The sequence below is a fragment of the Aspergillus undulatus genome (assembly GCF_047715775.1).
Source record: "Aspergillus undulatus strain CBS 261.88 unplaced genomic scaffold BDV17scaffold_28, whole genome shotgun sequence".
NCBI classification, from domain to species: Eukaryota; Fungi; Ascomycota; class Eurotiomycetes; order Eurotiales; family Aspergillaceae; genus Aspergillus; species Aspergillus undulatus.
Window position 1 is genome coordinate 100,739 of NW_027396632.1, and position 15,894 is coordinate 116,632.

A 15,894-nucleotide genomic window follows, 5' to 3' on the forward strand; every position below is an offset into this window, starting at 1 on the left:
GCACACCGCGCCGCATCTGACGTTGACGCTCTTCAGCTCCTTTGCTGTCTTCTGTCGCTCATCCGTCTCCTCGTTAGGTTTACTGTCTGAACCTGTCGAGCGCTCTCACTTTGGGCCAGGCGGGCCTTCATCCATTTCAATCATCTATTGTCGCAACGACCAAGTTTGAACGAGTCACGATGGGCGTGTTCGACTCCGCCGTTTCAGCCTTCAACAGTGCCATGTCGGAAGAAGATGGCCCATCCTGGGCCAGAGGGCTAGCCGGAATCTTCCCGCTATCCGCCTTAATCGATTTCATCGACATCCCGAACAAAATTCACATCTACGAACTGACCGGCGCAATCCCACTCTGGAGCTGGCCAGTCACCCCGTCCGGGAGCCGTATCCTATTGTCGGACCAGTTTGCCCAGAAATACTGCTATCTAGATGAGTACGGCGCTAGCATGGCATCTCTCGCCCTCGACGGCCGGTACGTCGATAAATATAATACCAGCTGTCCCGAGACGGTGCGGCTGTGTCTCGCTTCGCAGCCTGTACGCCAGATCGCCAATAATCACCAGAATATGGCCGGGGAGGACCTGCGGATTCAGAATCTGGAGATTGTTCGCGTCGTCCGACTACCCGGGGACGAAAAGAACCGCGTCAAAAACAAACCACAGGTCGCTCCGTGGGTGAGCTTTAGCCGGGGCCCCGCGATGTCGCTACGGTATTGGATCGTGTCGATCAGCGGATGGGCGCTCTTAACAGGGATGATTATCATGAGCGGGATTCTGGAGTGCTATGTGGCGCTGGGCTTTCTGGTCGCGATTCCCGCGACTGGCCTCGTCATCTCTGCTCTCTTCGGGAGCCGGCCGCGGAAACTTCTCATTGACAGTCACAGTCGATATAATCGGCTGGTCTTGGTGACGAAACACATGAACCATACCGACTGGATCGTGTTCTATGGCGAGAGCACGATCGTCAACTCCCTGCTTAATAGGCCTCTGGAGCCCACAGGTGGTCCCGTGCCTCCGCTTATGGTGAGCTTTTTACGTGTACTGCTTCGAGTGCTAATCCTAGGCCAGTGGGGACTTGTGATTGCCTCGGCCGCGCTACAAGGATGGGACGCCTTCTTCGTCACCTTCTGGCTGGTATTCTGCATCTTCTTGCACGCTTATCTCCTTCCGCCCAGCGTCGGAGCTAAGGACTGGATGAGATACAATGCGGGCATACAGATTGAGCGGTTTGGTACAAAGCTCAGTTCGCGCAGAGCGCTGCTAAATACAATTGTTGCACTGAATCCCGATTCCTTTGCTCTCATCCCTTCTACCGAGAATGATGCCGACTGGTCAAAATTTAACAGGGACGCCATGAGGTGGGTGGACCCCATCCTGGCTCCAGGGAACAGTCGGTCCAAGTGGGAAGATGCAACACGGCAAGCCATGAAGGAGGCGGCGGAGAAATACAAGGATGACAAGCTCGCTTCATCGACGTGGTATGATAAGGGAGGGAGTGTGTTGGGCGAGGAGTGGAATACAGAATATCCCAACAGTAGCAATTACTGGAAGCCGTTTATTTTGGAGGGGATTCATATGGCAGCTAAGATTCGGGAGGAGGCGGCTTTACCTGGCCGGACTATTTCCGAACAGGTTACAGGTCAGGTGGCATCGTTCTAGGGATGAGATGCCGCGCTTGTGGGAAGTGATGGATGTGTGTCTCCTTGGGTGGCCGGTAGGCCGCCTACCTACAGGCAGTACCGGAGGGCAGTATGCTCCGACATCCAAACTGATTTTAACTTGATTCAGTAACTGCAGCACTGCGCAAAGAGTGCGCCCGCTAGCGAGCACATCGTCCAGAACCACGACGGAGGCGTCTCTAGAGAGCAATCTCTCTTCTAATTCTACCGCTGCCGCGGCCATGGTAGCCGCGAATATGCAGAACTGGTTGGCATCGATGGCGGTGTCATGACATTCGCCTGGGCGATGTTGTGGTCAGTGCACCCCGCGACGGTAAAGGTGGTGTGTTCCAGTATGATTTTGGCAAGACAATGCAGGGTCGCTCCTTCCAACACACTCAGTTTCTGATATACGAGACGCGAATTCATATATTCTTGGCAGGATCGGTGCAGGGCAGGGTGAGGGACATGTTGAGCAGTTTGGGATTAGACAATGGTAGAGGTTCTGAAGAGCAGAAAGTCAATAATAACGCAACAAGGCGTAGTCACTCACGTCGAGATTTCGAGTACTACATGCTACTACGTATACGCTAGCTGGTTCCCAACATTTTCCTCCTTGCTACGGCCATTCCAGACCTTGCTTAAGGAGAAATTCCTTATCTCGTTTGCTACCAATTTGAGCGCCTCATATCAGGTCTGTGTCATAATAGCGTGAAATATGGCTGACTGGTGGTACAGAGATTCTCAAGATTCCTCTGACCTTCACAAACCCATCACTACCTCGCGACGCTGGAAGGAGGTGTCGCGCGAGGCGGATATTTACCGGATCCTTCAGCGCGCACAAGGGTCGGCAATTCCAGTTTTTTTAGGAGCGACGACCTGGTCAATGTCTACTTGACCTGGATATCTGACTAGAAGCAAACCTACTACTCCAGCTTTCTCGGACCCAACTCGAAATTGAACTCCTTCAGATGCGGTGAGAGCTTATATCTTGCAAAGAGCTGCCCGTTCTCGACCAAGATCCGCCGTAGCATCTGTCCCCTCTCCTCCTCTCCTTCAGGCCACACCCCTTCCCATATCCCCACATACGGCTCGATAACCGCTAAAGCCTCCTTCAGCCATACACCTGCCTTGTCCTCTTTGACCCTCCTGCTCTGCACCACCCCCTTCTCCAGCTCTTGTAGATTATCTTCCCTCTCTTGCCCTGTTTTGACCGCAGCCCCCATCACCCCAAGTAAGATATGCGATCGCACTGCAAGATCCAAGTCACCCATCTCTATACCCTTTGTCTCCTCCACCGCAACAGCAGCCAAAAACTCCACCTCCTCCTCACCACCAAGCTCCCCATCCCACCCCCTCCACCACGCGTATGCCCCAATCCCGCCATCAGGCCACCCACACCATATAATCTCGCTCTTCCACGCAGCATCTTCCACATCCGCCTCAACGACGCCACTACTTCCCCAGCTTGCCTCCCAAGCCTTCACCAAGTACTTCTTTTGCCACTGGTACACATCAAACATCCCCTGCGCGGCCAATACACCGAAGCGATTCATGTCCCACGCGTCCGGGGACTGCGTCGTGGGTTTATTCGTTGGACCGAAGAACCCGACACCCATGCGCTCAAGCCAGAAGCGCGCTTGCGTCTCCGAATAAGGCAGAACACTGGGGTGCTTCTTGCGCAGGCGGTTGATAGTCGTCTCCAGCGTGCTGAGGGCTATTTCGATAAGAGTCGCAACCGAAAGCAATTTTTGTCTGCGGCGGGTGCGATGGACGTTGTACGCCCAGCGGGGGAGTTTCGTGGCATGCGGGCCACCACCGGGGTGAGGTCGCTTGCGTGTCTGGTCCAACGGGGAGTCCGAGTCAGGTAGATCTTGGAGATCAGGGAGGCGGTAAAAGCGTGCTGTGACGGGCTGTCTTAAAAACGCCTCAGAGTAATAAGAGCGCCAGGCGGATGGGTTAAGGAGCAGGTGGTGTTCCGCGTAGAAAGCATCGAAGTCATCGGGGGAGGGGAATTCACCCTCTGTTTGGTCAGAGGAGCGGTAGATGGCTGCTGCAATTTGAGCGAGGTAAAATAAATCCAGGGTGCTGTGGTTGTGATGGTCAGTGTTCGTTCGTAGTATAGTTAGTGTGTTCAAGATAGCCGTGGTTAGATTAACTGACCGATTCAACCTTAACTCGCCCTCGCCAAATGACCAGCCGTGCTCGTGCAGTTTCTCAATCACATCAAACACGCCATCGCCGAGCCACAGTCCCTCATCCATGTAGATGAATGCTATCCATAATACTTTCTCGTGGCTGTCGACCGGCACCACGCCGTTTTCGACGTTGGCGAGAAATTTTTCAGCACTCATGTCAATCTTTGCAATCTGTAAGGGATCACGATTGGCTATATAGGAATGGCTATCAAGGGAGCACCAGCTGTATCAAAGATCAGGATGGACTCGGAGCAGGATGGATGAAGCCGCGAAGGGAATAGGAAATCAACGGATACCAAAGTGTTACGGCTGATCTTATAGCTAGCCCCTTTAGGCCTAGCGCATCCTCACCTGTCCAGCGACCACATTTGGATTTTGAAGAAGAAAAAACTAATTAACAGGAGAATAGTAATAGACCTGACCCTAATAGAATCTAATATAATTACTGCGCAGCTATATTTAATTTAAATATTATACTTTATATATATCTTGATATAATAGTCCTATAAATATATTCTACCTAGAACCTAATACTTGTAAGGGGACGTAAATAGGTGGATCTTCCTATCTAAACGTGCCGTATGTACAAGAAGGAATCGCTGAAGAAGAGAACAGATCAGGAGGGGCAGACAGAAGGTAGAGGGGCAGGAACCACGTGACCACAGCCGCGTAAGCTACGCGGTGCATGTTATGGGATCAACCCATAACAATACTCCTATAATTATATTTACTACTTAAATATCAGGTTTAACCCCTTTCTATTCCCCCGGCCTTGGCTTCCGTGATTAGAGATATACTACTACACGAGTATACCTTGAACCTGAGGCTCCCCATACTCTATCTATATTGATTCAGGTTTAACTTTATCTCTAATTAATAAAATATTTCTGCAGAAGAATCTACCTAAACTTCAGGTCCAGCAATATACGAGCCCTATCCCTCTACAGGGAATAGGAACTGACTAAATAATAGAGTTTAACTTACTATTACTCTACTTCAGCGGATATTAATCTACTATATCTGGCTAGTATAATATTACTGCAAAGCTTACGGTCAAAGCCTATATTACTGAAATATTAAAAGCAAACCTCTTACTCAGTATAAATATACTCGGACCAGAACGTTGTACAATCAACCTAGATAGATAATAACTAATTATTAGAATATGTAGAGATATTATTATACTACTGATAATTATTACTTACCCAAACCACAAACCAGCACAGGTAATATTTACTAAAAAGTATACTATTATTCTACCACTAATAACTATGCGCATTCTGATTCAGCGCTGAAATATACTTGCTAATAACCGAGACTACTACTTTAAGCCTATATAACAAGAACACATTGCATTATACACGTATATAGTGGATGAAGTATTTACCTATATAGTAGCAACTAATAATACAGAATCGCCAGCTATTATTAAATACCATGTTTGTCTCGGAAATCTATCAGAATTCAAAGCCTCCGAAGTTTATTAGCTTGATATTAGCCCTGGAATACCAGTTATCAAATCTAACATAGTTAGTCTAGCTAAACTATTGCCTAGAGTCCATGACGCTATTATACTACCGCAGGCTAATCTAAATATATAGATAAAACTATAATCAGGCATTATAGTCTACAGCAATGCTAATATAGTATAATACTATAAAGCATGTCGGGTCCCAATTCACTACATAGCCGGAAACGGCAACTAGGAGAAACATAACTTTTGAACCGTGGAAATAGCAGAAAATTCTGCATAAGTTTCGGTGATCCGAGGTCGTGAATCCGATATCCTAAATAGGCAGGTCGTACGGTCGACATTTTATAATAAGTCCCTATGCGCAGGTTATAGCTTCAATTAGTATAAACGTGGTAATTTCTCTATCCTTTATTATAGTCTTGATACAAGTAGGTTTAATACCTCCAAGATATATAATACGGATTCGCAGGCTAGTTAGGTAATACCGTAATAAATTAATAAGGCTTTTCCAAAGTATATCCTAGAGGTAGAGGGGATTTGGTACGAGGAGGAATGTCTCTATTGAGTATTGTCTTTCCGGGGTGCTGGATAACAATGAGACAGAGTACAACTTGGAGATTAAGGTAGATGCGGTTGTTGTTTAAGGGATGAATAGGACTTGGAGAGTAGTATAACCTTCAAATGGACCTAAGCATGCGCGTAAAACCCTATTCAAGATAGGATAATCTCATCAAGACTTACGACACTTGAAAAGCAGTCAATAATGCAAGAAAAGTTAGGTCACGATTGGCATCAGGAACATCAAACAAAACTGTGGTGTAAAGGACAGGCAGCACCAGCCAATGCTGATCGTGTGTCAGTGAGGTCGACTATCGGTGACTGGAAAATGGTCTCCACGGCCCCGTTGGCAATACATTTATTTTTATCTCCCTTTCACCGAAATTCAAAGAACTGGCCGGTAGCCAATTGTTTTTATGGACGGGCGGTATAGAACTTTTTGTCATCTAGTCCCCAGCCCTAAATACATCAGCCATACCGGCTGGGTGGAAGCATAATATGATGCCAAAGTCACGGGTCTCGTAAGTTCTGTGCTTATCCTTCTGTAGATTTCAGATATTACCGTAGCCTCTAAGCCAATGTCAAAGCGTCCGCTGGGGGATACTGGTGAGTCGGTACATAGGGATTGGAAGGATCAGCTCACCTCGTGTCCGGGGAAGTTGCGGTTTGTTCTTCTTGATATATAAGGTATATGAATCAGTTTGCCGAGAGAATGTTGACTTGCTGGCGAGGAGATAAAGTAATACAATACAGTGGTCATCAGCAATGCGAGGTCCATTGTCACTTAGATACTTTATCTCTTTACTTAACTCGATATCGATTTACACAAGTAAGGCACCACGGTCAGACTCCAGTATTCCTGCGGTTTGAGAGAAGCCGTCTCGAAAGATCTCGTATAGTCAATCTTGCTTTTAGACATCTAGAAGTTAGGGGTACAGGTAAACTGGTAAAGTTGTCTATTTAGACAGCTACACTACAGGTTCAATGCCTGAGTAACCTCAGTCCCTGCATACATTGCTCTTGCCCGTAGTTCCTTTAGAGCCGCGTAGTCCGTCCCTGTTTCGTGCGCAGACTCGTCAGATATATCCGCACACACCGCAAAACAGCAGATTAGCGAAACACCATTCTCCATGGCCTGCAAATCCCGAGTCGACCAGTCATTATTCATAATACCATAGCGGACCCTCATCCATTTCGAGTGCGAATGGCACTCTGGCACTCCACTCCACATCAAAGATAAAGTCGGGCCACCGACATATGTATGGGTATAACGAAAATACTGCAGGGCTTACTACTGCTGTACTGAGATGGTACGGTTCCTTGAGGAAAAAACCATACCTATCTTACAGGTTCAAGAAGACAATCTTGGAACGTCTCGACCGGATCTTCAGGGTTCGAGAAAGATGCCATCAAAAAATTGGATCATCTGAGGAAGCGCCTTCTTGTTCTAAGTAGAGTCTTGTCGTTACTTCCTGTAAGTCCCAAAGATCGCTGGCCTGGTTGAACCTTAGAGGCCCTACGGCAATCCTTGCCCTCACGCTACCCCAGCCGATGTATACTCTGATCTGTTTTCAACGACATAACCTGGAATGATATGAAAAGATATACAAGGCAAGATTTCTAAGCAGGACACTACAGCCTTTAGCCGGGCAACAATTGGATCATTTGCGAACGCAGCTTGTTTTCGGATACCCCTGTCCGCGAAAAAATAAGAGACTTAGTACGGTAAGGATGTCGCTCAGAGTCCATGATATGATCTACTTAATGCTCAATGAGTGCTTTTCACAGGTCAGATCCATTTAGCTACCTAGGTACAGTTGCTTGTCATGTCTATCTAGACCCAGGGAGTTGGTTCAATTTGTCCCTAATCACAAATCGTCTCTCAGGCAGAAGGGGCTTGCTGGAGGAGACTGCCATGCCATGGTAGCACCACGAGCTAAAACAATGTTCGAGTACCCTAGTTGATGCTGACAGAGGCACTTCCGCTGCCGGATGCCGAAGCACTGCCAGGGCCAGTGACGCTGGCGGAGCCATGGCCGCTGCCGGATGCCGAGGCGCTGCCGTCGCCGTTGACTTCAGCAGAACTATTGCCTTCCCCAGATGCGGAGGCACTACCGTCGCCATCAACGCTGGCGGAGCCATGGCCGCTGCCAGATGCTGATGCACTGCCGTCACCGTCAACATTCGCAGAGCCCTCGCCGTTGCCGGATGCATCAGCGCTCCCGTCACCATCAACCTCAGCCGAGCCATCCCCGTTTCCAGATTCCGAAGCGCTGCCAGAGCCTCCACCGGAAGTGGTAGGAGAAACACCAGTGACATCAGGGCTAGCGTCGGATCCGGAATCGGCAGGGCCCCCTGTACTGGTCGAATCACCGGCCCCAGCGGAGCCAGATCCTCCAACGCCAGCAGAGCCAGAGCCTTCGGTAGAGCCTCCTCCAGAATCGCCAGCCTCGCCTTCAGCCTCGCCTTCAGCAGATCCTCCAGCACTACCAGACCCTCCAATACCAGCAGATCCACCAAGACCACCACTACCACTAGTATGGCCACCCCATCCACCACCGAGACCGCCATTTCCACTCAGACCGCCATGTCCACCGAGGCCAGACCAGCCTCCAAGGCCAGCATGACCAGAAGCACCACCTGCAGCGGAACCTCCAAGGCCACCTGCAGCACTACCAGAGCCCTCAACGCAATCAGAACCACTAGCGCCAGCACTGCCTGCGAGGCCAGCGTGGCCGCCAAGACCAGCAAGGCCCGCGAGGAGGCCGAATGTTCTGTTGTCAACGGCGTTGTTCGGGGTGGGCGCGCTAAGGGCGGCGGCCACGAGGACGAGAGTCACGGCGGGAACCTTCATTTTAGAATGGATTCGGTTGAGTTGAGTTGAGTTGAGAGAGGGCGAGCTGTTGGCGGCTAAGCGCAACTTAGGTTTGTAAGAGCGAAGGAATTGATTGGAGCGAACGCGCAGCGAACGAAGAAAGAAGTAGATGGAACTGGGGAGCTGGACTGGAAGCTGGAGAGGTGTTGATGAACAGGAGAACGGAGGAGGTGTTGCTGGCTTTTATAGATCTGGATCGAGGGGAGTCAGGAGATACCTCTTGCTTTGATTGTCCTTTTTCTGGATGGCAGCGCAGCGCAGCGTGTTTCTCTGTGAGACAATCAGGTTGAGCTGCAGATGTCCCGTCGTGACCTGGTCTTCCGTTGCCTTCTCGCCAGGGCCCGCATACTTCAAGTTGTCTCATTCACAAACAACCGCTATGGGCCGGGGACATGAAAACGAGACAATATGATACGATCTACAGTCAAGGCCATGGTCAAGGCAATCTTTACGCTGTATAGTCAACGCATTCCTGTACAGTACCTCTATCGCAGCAGGAGTCAACTTGTACACCGGGGCAGGGTATCCGCTACCCTATCCATCCCGATAACCATCCCAACGATGAACTGCTCTTGCCCTAACCGAACCGCGCGATACCAAGCTGCCGTGGTAGGGCATTTGTGCGGATGGACTGGAACCTATGGTCCATACGTATAGCACCTGCATAGCTGACGATCACGGTCGGCGGAGGACGGGGTACTAGATGGGTCTGGAACAATTCCAACCGAGTCAGTGCGTGATTAAAGTCCTACGAGTTACTATTTGGTTTAGAATAGCATTCGTCGATCTCAGTTGCATAATGATGACCTGCGACTGCCGCATTGACACATCCTGTGCGATCCCCGTCCCGTTGGACGTACCTGGACTTCCCTAGGTATCTATTTAGTGCTATATCCAGCCGACTCGTCATTCATTCTATGGAAGGGGAGCATGGCAAGGATCAAGAATTGATATCTATACTTAGTACACTCCAGAATAAGCTAGGTTGTTTCAGCTTTAAGAATCCCTTGGACGAGATGCACCTACTCCCAGATTTGTCCCATGCGAGCCCCCCATTGTTGTTTTGCTTACAATATGCAGATCGTTGAAGCTGTGGATTGCTGAGGAACCTGTTCATTTTGCGGCTGGTTTTTTTCAGTCTCGGATCGAGAAACCCTATAGGTGCCCGGTGCCCGCAGGTGGATACATGTCAGGTCAGGATGTGAGACCTGCAGTCTGAGGTCGGATCCGATCGAACTAGTCTGTGCTTGGAACAGTCTAAATTCGTACAGAGTTGCGGCTAGAGTCGTTCCACCCAGTTCGCCTTCTTGGTTCGGGTTGGCACCCCACGCGCGCTAGGAGGCGATCGATCGCTGCGGGAGTTTCAGGTAGAGTCTATCTGACGCGGGAGCCTGGAATACTTCCGAGCTCGCTGATCAGGGTGGTAGGGGCACAGCCCCTCAGCACAATCATTACCTACCTTAGTATACGCAGCCAGCTGATTTCTTGATTGAGGTGCGCTTGTTTTATGCGCAAATGTTGCTCCTTGCTATGGCTTGACCCTTCCCGTGACTATACTTCTCTCTTCCCATCTCTATCCTGTCTCATAATCAAGAGAGCCAGTCCATATTCTCTTCGAGGAAGTTGGTATCGACACGAGCAGGAATCGATGGTTTCACCTAGACAGTGCACATCAAGCGCATAATGGCACAAACCAAAGCCAAGTGGCCATACGATCGGCCCAACCACCCAGTCTGGAGGGTTGCCGACACAGCGGGAGCTCGGGTTAGACAAACCCATACACTGGTATACTTATCATGCTCCACTTGGTTTGGTCGTGACTCGCTCGCTACTAATTCTGGCAGTTTGCCTCGCGTCGTCCGGACTCCTGCAAGCCATACAACCAGTATCCATTCGTTTGAAAGTCGAGCACATGCGAGTCCCAGCTGTTGTATGTTTTCGTTTTCTTCTACTGTCGGGACCCAAGCCTACTATTATATACTGCAAATATGGAGCACCAAGAAGGGCACCACTGATATAAAATAAACAAGGTTGTCACGCAGTGTTAGCTCCCGCCGCCGGCGGTCTCTGAATAGCATCAACTTATCCACTTCCATACTTCACTATAGGCCTGTCGGGTCCCAATTCGCTACAAAGGTTATATAATGACTAAGTAATCAACTAAAAAAGGTACCTTATACAAGGAGCCTATAATAACAAGACAGGGTTATATTAGTTTATATTAAGTAAATATTCTGTCGACCGTACGACCTGCCTATTTAGGATATCGGATTGACGACCTCCGATCACCGAGGTTTATGCAGAAATTTTCTGCTATTGCCACCGTTCTAAAGTTATATCTCTTCTAGTTGCTGTTTCCGGCTAGATTGCTGATTATTATCTGTGTATTTAAACCACCGTTTGCAGCTAGATTGAGAAATCAGACCTTCATTCTTTCATATAATTAGTGGTTGATGTCGAGTAATTTACACCTAGGCTGACGCTCACATATTCCTTATATCCCTGTCTAGCAGTGTTTAATTACCTTACTAATTTTTTATCTAAATTTTTTTTTATCTAGGCGTCTGATGAAGATAAGAGACTCAAAGACAAGGGGCTTTAAAATAGATGTTCTGCGCCTGACCTTACTATAACCAAACATTTTGTATACTTATATATCCTATAATATTATAGGCTTCTTATACAAGGTACCTCTTTTGGCATTTCTTATTTAAAATCTCACGAAAATAAGTTTGGGGGTCAGGCTTGTTTCGCCGATCACTGTATCTTAACGAAGTATTCCTTTCTTAAGTCGGCGTTTTGTTGACTGGCATGCTGGTTGGCTTTCTCTTTGGACCACCCTTCGTACAGGAGAGCACGCCTGATGATTGATTTTGTTACTTCTTTCCCAAGAACGTTAGCTAAAGTCGGCCATCTCATATAAGTATAAGCCAGGCTTCGAATGTAGATAATCACAAAGTGTTTTTATCATGATCAGGATCAGGCTTCCTGGCCGCCCTCCTTTCCCTAGAGGCGCTTTTACCCTCCCAAGTCGGAGCTTGTTAGCACGCAGCCTTGTGACCGTCCGCTTGTTATAGTCGATAACTTCCGCCATTTGAGATGTGGTGAGTTTGCCGTCTGTTATCATTATGTTGGTGAGCTCTTTTGCTGCTGCACCGAGATTAAATGCCATCTTTGCTATTGGATGCTTGCGAAGTACGAAGGAAGGGAGATCCTGGGGCCACGTGGCGCTTGTAAGAGAAACATGTTATAGAGCAGTCTTCATGTAATATAATTCAACCATATTGTACAGGACAACATCATCTGGAAGTTCCCGGCCTCTTTGTCTACCTAGACGAGCTCCGCACCGCAGAAGACGCATACACCAGGCGGGAAGCCCTGGTCCGGAAATGCTGGCAGCTCGAAAAGCTGTGGCGCGTCTGGCGAATTCAGTACGCGCCGCAGGCAAATCCCACCATCGCATTCCTGGACACCATTTTGCCCAGTCAGGCATTTGAGAGTCTCCTAGCAGCCCATATATTGGCTTCGTATTATACGACAGGAATCTCCTCGTACGCGGTCTTCCATCTCGCAGCGGGGACGATGCCCCATGATATCGCCGGCGACGAGACGGACCCGAGGAGGTGTATTTGGAAGATTATCGCTACACGGGCGAGTATGGGATCCATAGGGAGATCTTCCCCGCTCTCGTTGTGCTGATGTATCTGGATGAGACGGATGGTGGACTGGACTCCAACGAAGCGCGTGTGTGCCATCTATGCATTGTTTGAGAAATGTAAGAGGGGGAGAAAAATCCTGCATTTTGTCGAAAGTATGAGGCAGCGGTTGAAATGTGGAGGAGTGAGGTTGTTTGAGACGGTTTACAACTAAACACTGTTTGCATGTTCCCGGTTTCCTTTGCTGCAATAGCAATCTTATATTCATCGTTAAGCATAACGTTGGTGTTCGGTTTCAGACACCTCGTTCCATCAAGTTCGGCACTTTTGTTATTCGGCAGCTATGCCATTTCTACAAGATAAATGGCGCTAACCTTGGTTTGTTCACACGGCAAGCATCAGACTAATACTTCTATACCATAGCATCACATTGCCCACAATACAGGGTGTCGATTATATCGATTGCATAAGCATGGGCTAAATCTATCCTTGAGAGAATTCCCAGGCCCCTTATGCACAATAACCTTAGAAGAATGATTTAACGTAGTAAGAAAGCACCTCAACAAGCTGGACCTGAGGGCTAACCCCAGCGACTGATTGCAGAAGCCGCAGCGGGAGGGGATCGCGGACTGCCCGAGCTCCCAGGTGTCGATGTGCGGTGGGCGGTTAGGGACATTGTGCACGAGGCGGAGGTGTTGGACGAGGTGGTCCTTTCGGCGGAAGGAACGGCGTGTTCCCATCGGAGGGGTTTCGCAGGCTGGTGCGGCGTGTTCAGCGAGGTGGTCTGGGTCTGGATTGCGAGCGCCACAGAATGCGCAGTGTGGGACTGTATCGAGAAGAGTAACCGTTCCAAAGGGAGCGCAGTGCCACGCTTCTAGAGTGGCGTGGAGAGACTTCTCGTGTCTTGCCCAGTCATACTTGCTTTTGAACCGGTCACAGCAGAAGGTACACCAGTATCGGCGCAAAGCGTTAGCGTTTGTATTACGACCCAGCCTCTTGCGGGTCGTTTTGCCCGCGCGCATCCTGCCCCGGCGGTCTTGCGGTGCCAAGGGACCCCTGCGTAGACGAGTTCGAGCACCCTGACTGGTGCGAGTCTCGCGACGATGCACTCGACTCCCCGCTGGTGGTCGAGGCGGCTCGCCGATAATGTTGGAAGGCATGGCCATTCTTCCGTGCTTCGTGAAGGCCGTCATTCCCCCGCTGCTTTGGGGAGACCCTTAGGGCATTGAGGATATCTGGAATCAAAGCGGGTTCTTCCTCCGGAGGCGAGTTCCTCCATCTTTCCATGGGATTGAGCGCACTGGCATTGGGGATCACGACTGGCCCGCTCTGCGCTGCTGCGCGACGGATCAGGTACCGACTTCTTCGGCGAGGAAGCTGGTGTGGCTGGCCAGTAGTTAGTATGTTAGTTGTAGGGCTAGTTGCGTTATTATGGCCGCGAACATCATCGCCGAGCTCGTTGTACTCGAGGGGCTGTGGAGGGACGATCGGCAGCGATGGTGCGGGCAGGTCATTCATGAGCCATGACCTGTTCTGGCCCAGATCATCACCCAACGAGTCCAAGGGCTGCAAGAACTGTAAGCCCAGCTCAAACTGCTCCAAGCTCGATCGCTCCAGGCCGAGGGGGAGTAGATCACGCTGGCCGGTGGCACCTACCACCTCCGTAAGCGGCCAGCATTCCTTCAGTCCAAAAGCAAGACGAAAACTAACAACTCTGATCGATTGTACCGGAAGCTCCTAGCTTCTGGCCCGGGTTGCCCAGCGTGCGTTGTTGGAGGTTGGTGTCGTAGTCTACCATCGTGCCATGCAACCGAAAGAACGAGGCTCCGAAAAAGAACTGCCAACTCATTTTCCTACAAATTCCGCTTGCTCAACGTGCACTTAATCCATGGTTACATAAAAGGGACTAGCCGAGCCAATCGATTTTCCGAAAAGCCCCATTCTTCCGCATCTTCTCCGTGGGCAACGGGATGTCGTTTCCATGGTTCATAGCATACTAAACCGTATACGCCATTTCGGAACAAGGCCAAGTACAAGCGATTCTTCAAGCACATTGAATAGAGTTCAAGAAGGCTTGGAAAGGCATCCGCCAATGCTATAACTCTCTTCTTGTCAAAAGGCCCGCCCTGATGAACATATACTGTAGGGAAGTCAGCGCTCCGCACCTACTGGGCAATATTTAAGCCCCTCATAAACATCCTTATGCATAGAGTGTACCGCATATATCCAGGCCGGTTAGGCTTTTTAAAGTCTATGCATCCAAGGGTTGCTGAGGAAGGACCGGGGCTAGTATAAGGATAAGCATGGTCTACATACAAGTAACGGAAGATCAGGGACACTTTTATCCCCAGATTAAAGCTATTGACCAATCTGAAGAGCTCGAGGACGTTCTTTAACCCTGGAAAAGGTCCTCAAGGCGGTACATACTGTTGGGGAGGTTGCGGAGAAACCCAGGCCTTGATATTCCGCTTCAGACCACCTCCATCAGCATCAGCTATCTTCAGCTACGGGCGCAGTTCATCAAATACAATGGCTCATTCAATCTACATCCTTGAGAACAAGGAACTGGAGTTGATAGGTAGGAGTATTGCGGTATAATGCTAATGACTAACCGACCAGAGTACCTGTTAATGAGCTGGGTGGGGTAGCCGAAAGCTTGACATTGAAACACTGAATGCTGAATTAAGGCGCGAGGTAGACAAAATCTCCTGCAAGACTGCATATAAAAGGAAACGAAATGACGGACTCGAACCGAAAATAAAACATTAAATCAAACTCGCACCGATCTCTCATCGAATCGTCTTGCATTCCACAACGTCCTTCTTCCTCTTCACCGTCCCTCCCATAACCCAACGCGTCTGATGTGAATGAATGATCGATCCCTTCCGGGGCTTCTCGGAAGTCACGTAGCACTTACAACCAAACAAGCTCAGGCACGCCATGAACCAGGCTTACTTGGACCCATACCTAAGGCTTCTGGAACCCCTGTGTGTCGCGCTTTCCGTTTCCAACCCAGCCAAATTCAGTATAACTATTGGCAGCTTCCACTGTAGCCTTGTGGGCTCCCTGGTTGTTGTTCTCTCTAGCGAGTTCCTACGCTCACCAAGGTCCTTAGTCAGTACAGCACAGCTCAATCTAGAGGGAAACCAGAGCATTTTGGATCCTTCAATTAACCACACGTACCGCGGGAAGAGCGAACACAATTCCAAAGAGCATAGCGGTGGTAAAGACGAACTTCATCTTGGAAGTGGAAGCGGATTTGGGCGTTGAGTTAAATTGAGATATAGTGGGAGCAGAGCAGAGCTGAGCGAAAGGGGTTTGGTGCGGTTGAGTCGGTCCGAAGAGGATGGATGTTGGTATGATATCGTGTCTGCCTCTGGAGATCAAGGTCGGCTTTATAACCCTACCTATCCCAGCTTGCCTATCAAGATAGTCAAGCTAACTTGGTTATTGACAGGGGTTTGCTGACCGGTCAGTTG

The 15,894-nt window shown here is 49.4% G+C and overlaps 5 protein-coding genes across 5 annotated transcripts; 2 read left to right on the top strand and 3 right to left on the bottom strand.

The window, feature by feature from the left end:
- The first annotated feature begins 24 nt into the window (after positions 1 to 24).
- Positions 25 to 1,849, top strand: BDV17DRAFT_101256 (uncharacterized protein). Its single transcript, XM_073753689.1, has one exon. The coding sequence runs from the start codon at positions 180 to 182 to the stop codon at positions 1,653 to 1,655; it is 1,476 nt and encodes a 491-aa protein (XP_073614963.1). The 5' UTR covers positions 25 to 179; the 3' UTR covers positions 1,656 to 1,849.
- Positions 1,850 to 2,580: 731 nt separating this feature from the next.
- Positions 2,581 to 4,008, bottom strand: BDV17DRAFT_291877 (uncharacterized protein; the record flags this gene model as incomplete). Its single annotated transcript, XM_073762229.1, has 2 exons — positions 2,581 to 3,742; positions 3,818 to 4,008. The coding sequence occupies 2 exons, from the start codon at positions 4,006 to 4,008 to the stop codon at positions 2,581 to 2,583; spliced, it is 1,353 nt and encodes a 450-aa protein (XP_073614964.1).
- Positions 4,009 to 7,872: 3,864 nt separating this feature from the next.
- BDV17DRAFT_264871 (uncharacterized protein) lies at positions 7,873 to 8,888 on the top strand. The gene has a single exon (XM_073758093.1). It carries the CDS (start codon positions 8,424 to 8,426, stop codon positions 8,766 to 8,768), a length of 345 nt encoding a protein of 114 aa, XP_073614965.1. The 5' UTR covers positions 7,873 to 8,423; the 3' UTR covers positions 8,769 to 8,888.
- A 4,508-nt stretch (positions 8,889 to 13,396) lies between these two features.
- Positions 13,397 to 14,213, bottom strand: BDV17DRAFT_291879 (uncharacterized protein; the record flags this gene model as incomplete). The annotated part of the gene is made up of 3 exons (XM_073762230.1): positions 13,397 to 13,801; positions 13,859 to 14,067; positions 14,126 to 14,213. 3 exons carry the CDS (start codon positions 14,211 to 14,213, stop codon positions 13,397 to 13,399), a joined length of 702 nt encoding a protein of 233 aa, XP_073614966.1.
- A 1,169-nt stretch (positions 14,214 to 15,382) lies between these two features.
- Positions 15,383 to 15,655, bottom strand: BDV17DRAFT_291880 (uncharacterized protein; the record flags this gene model as incomplete). The annotated part of the gene is made up of 2 exons (XM_073762231.1): positions 15,383 to 15,508; positions 15,599 to 15,655. 2 exons carry the CDS (start codon positions 15,653 to 15,655, stop codon positions 15,383 to 15,385), a joined length of 183 nt encoding a protein of 60 aa, XP_073614967.1.
- Positions 15,656 to 15,894: the final 239 nt, after the last annotated feature.

What these genes read in the sequence shown, in the direction of transcription:
- BDV17DRAFT_101256 (XM_073753689.1), top strand. Translation starts at nt 180, where the DNA reads ATGGGCGTGTTCGACTCCGCCGTTTCAGCCTTCAACAGTGCCATGTCG.
- BDV17DRAFT_264871 (XM_073758093.1), top strand. Translation starts at nt 8,424, where the DNA reads ATGGCCACCCCATCCACCACCGAGACCGCCATTTCCACTCAGACCGCC.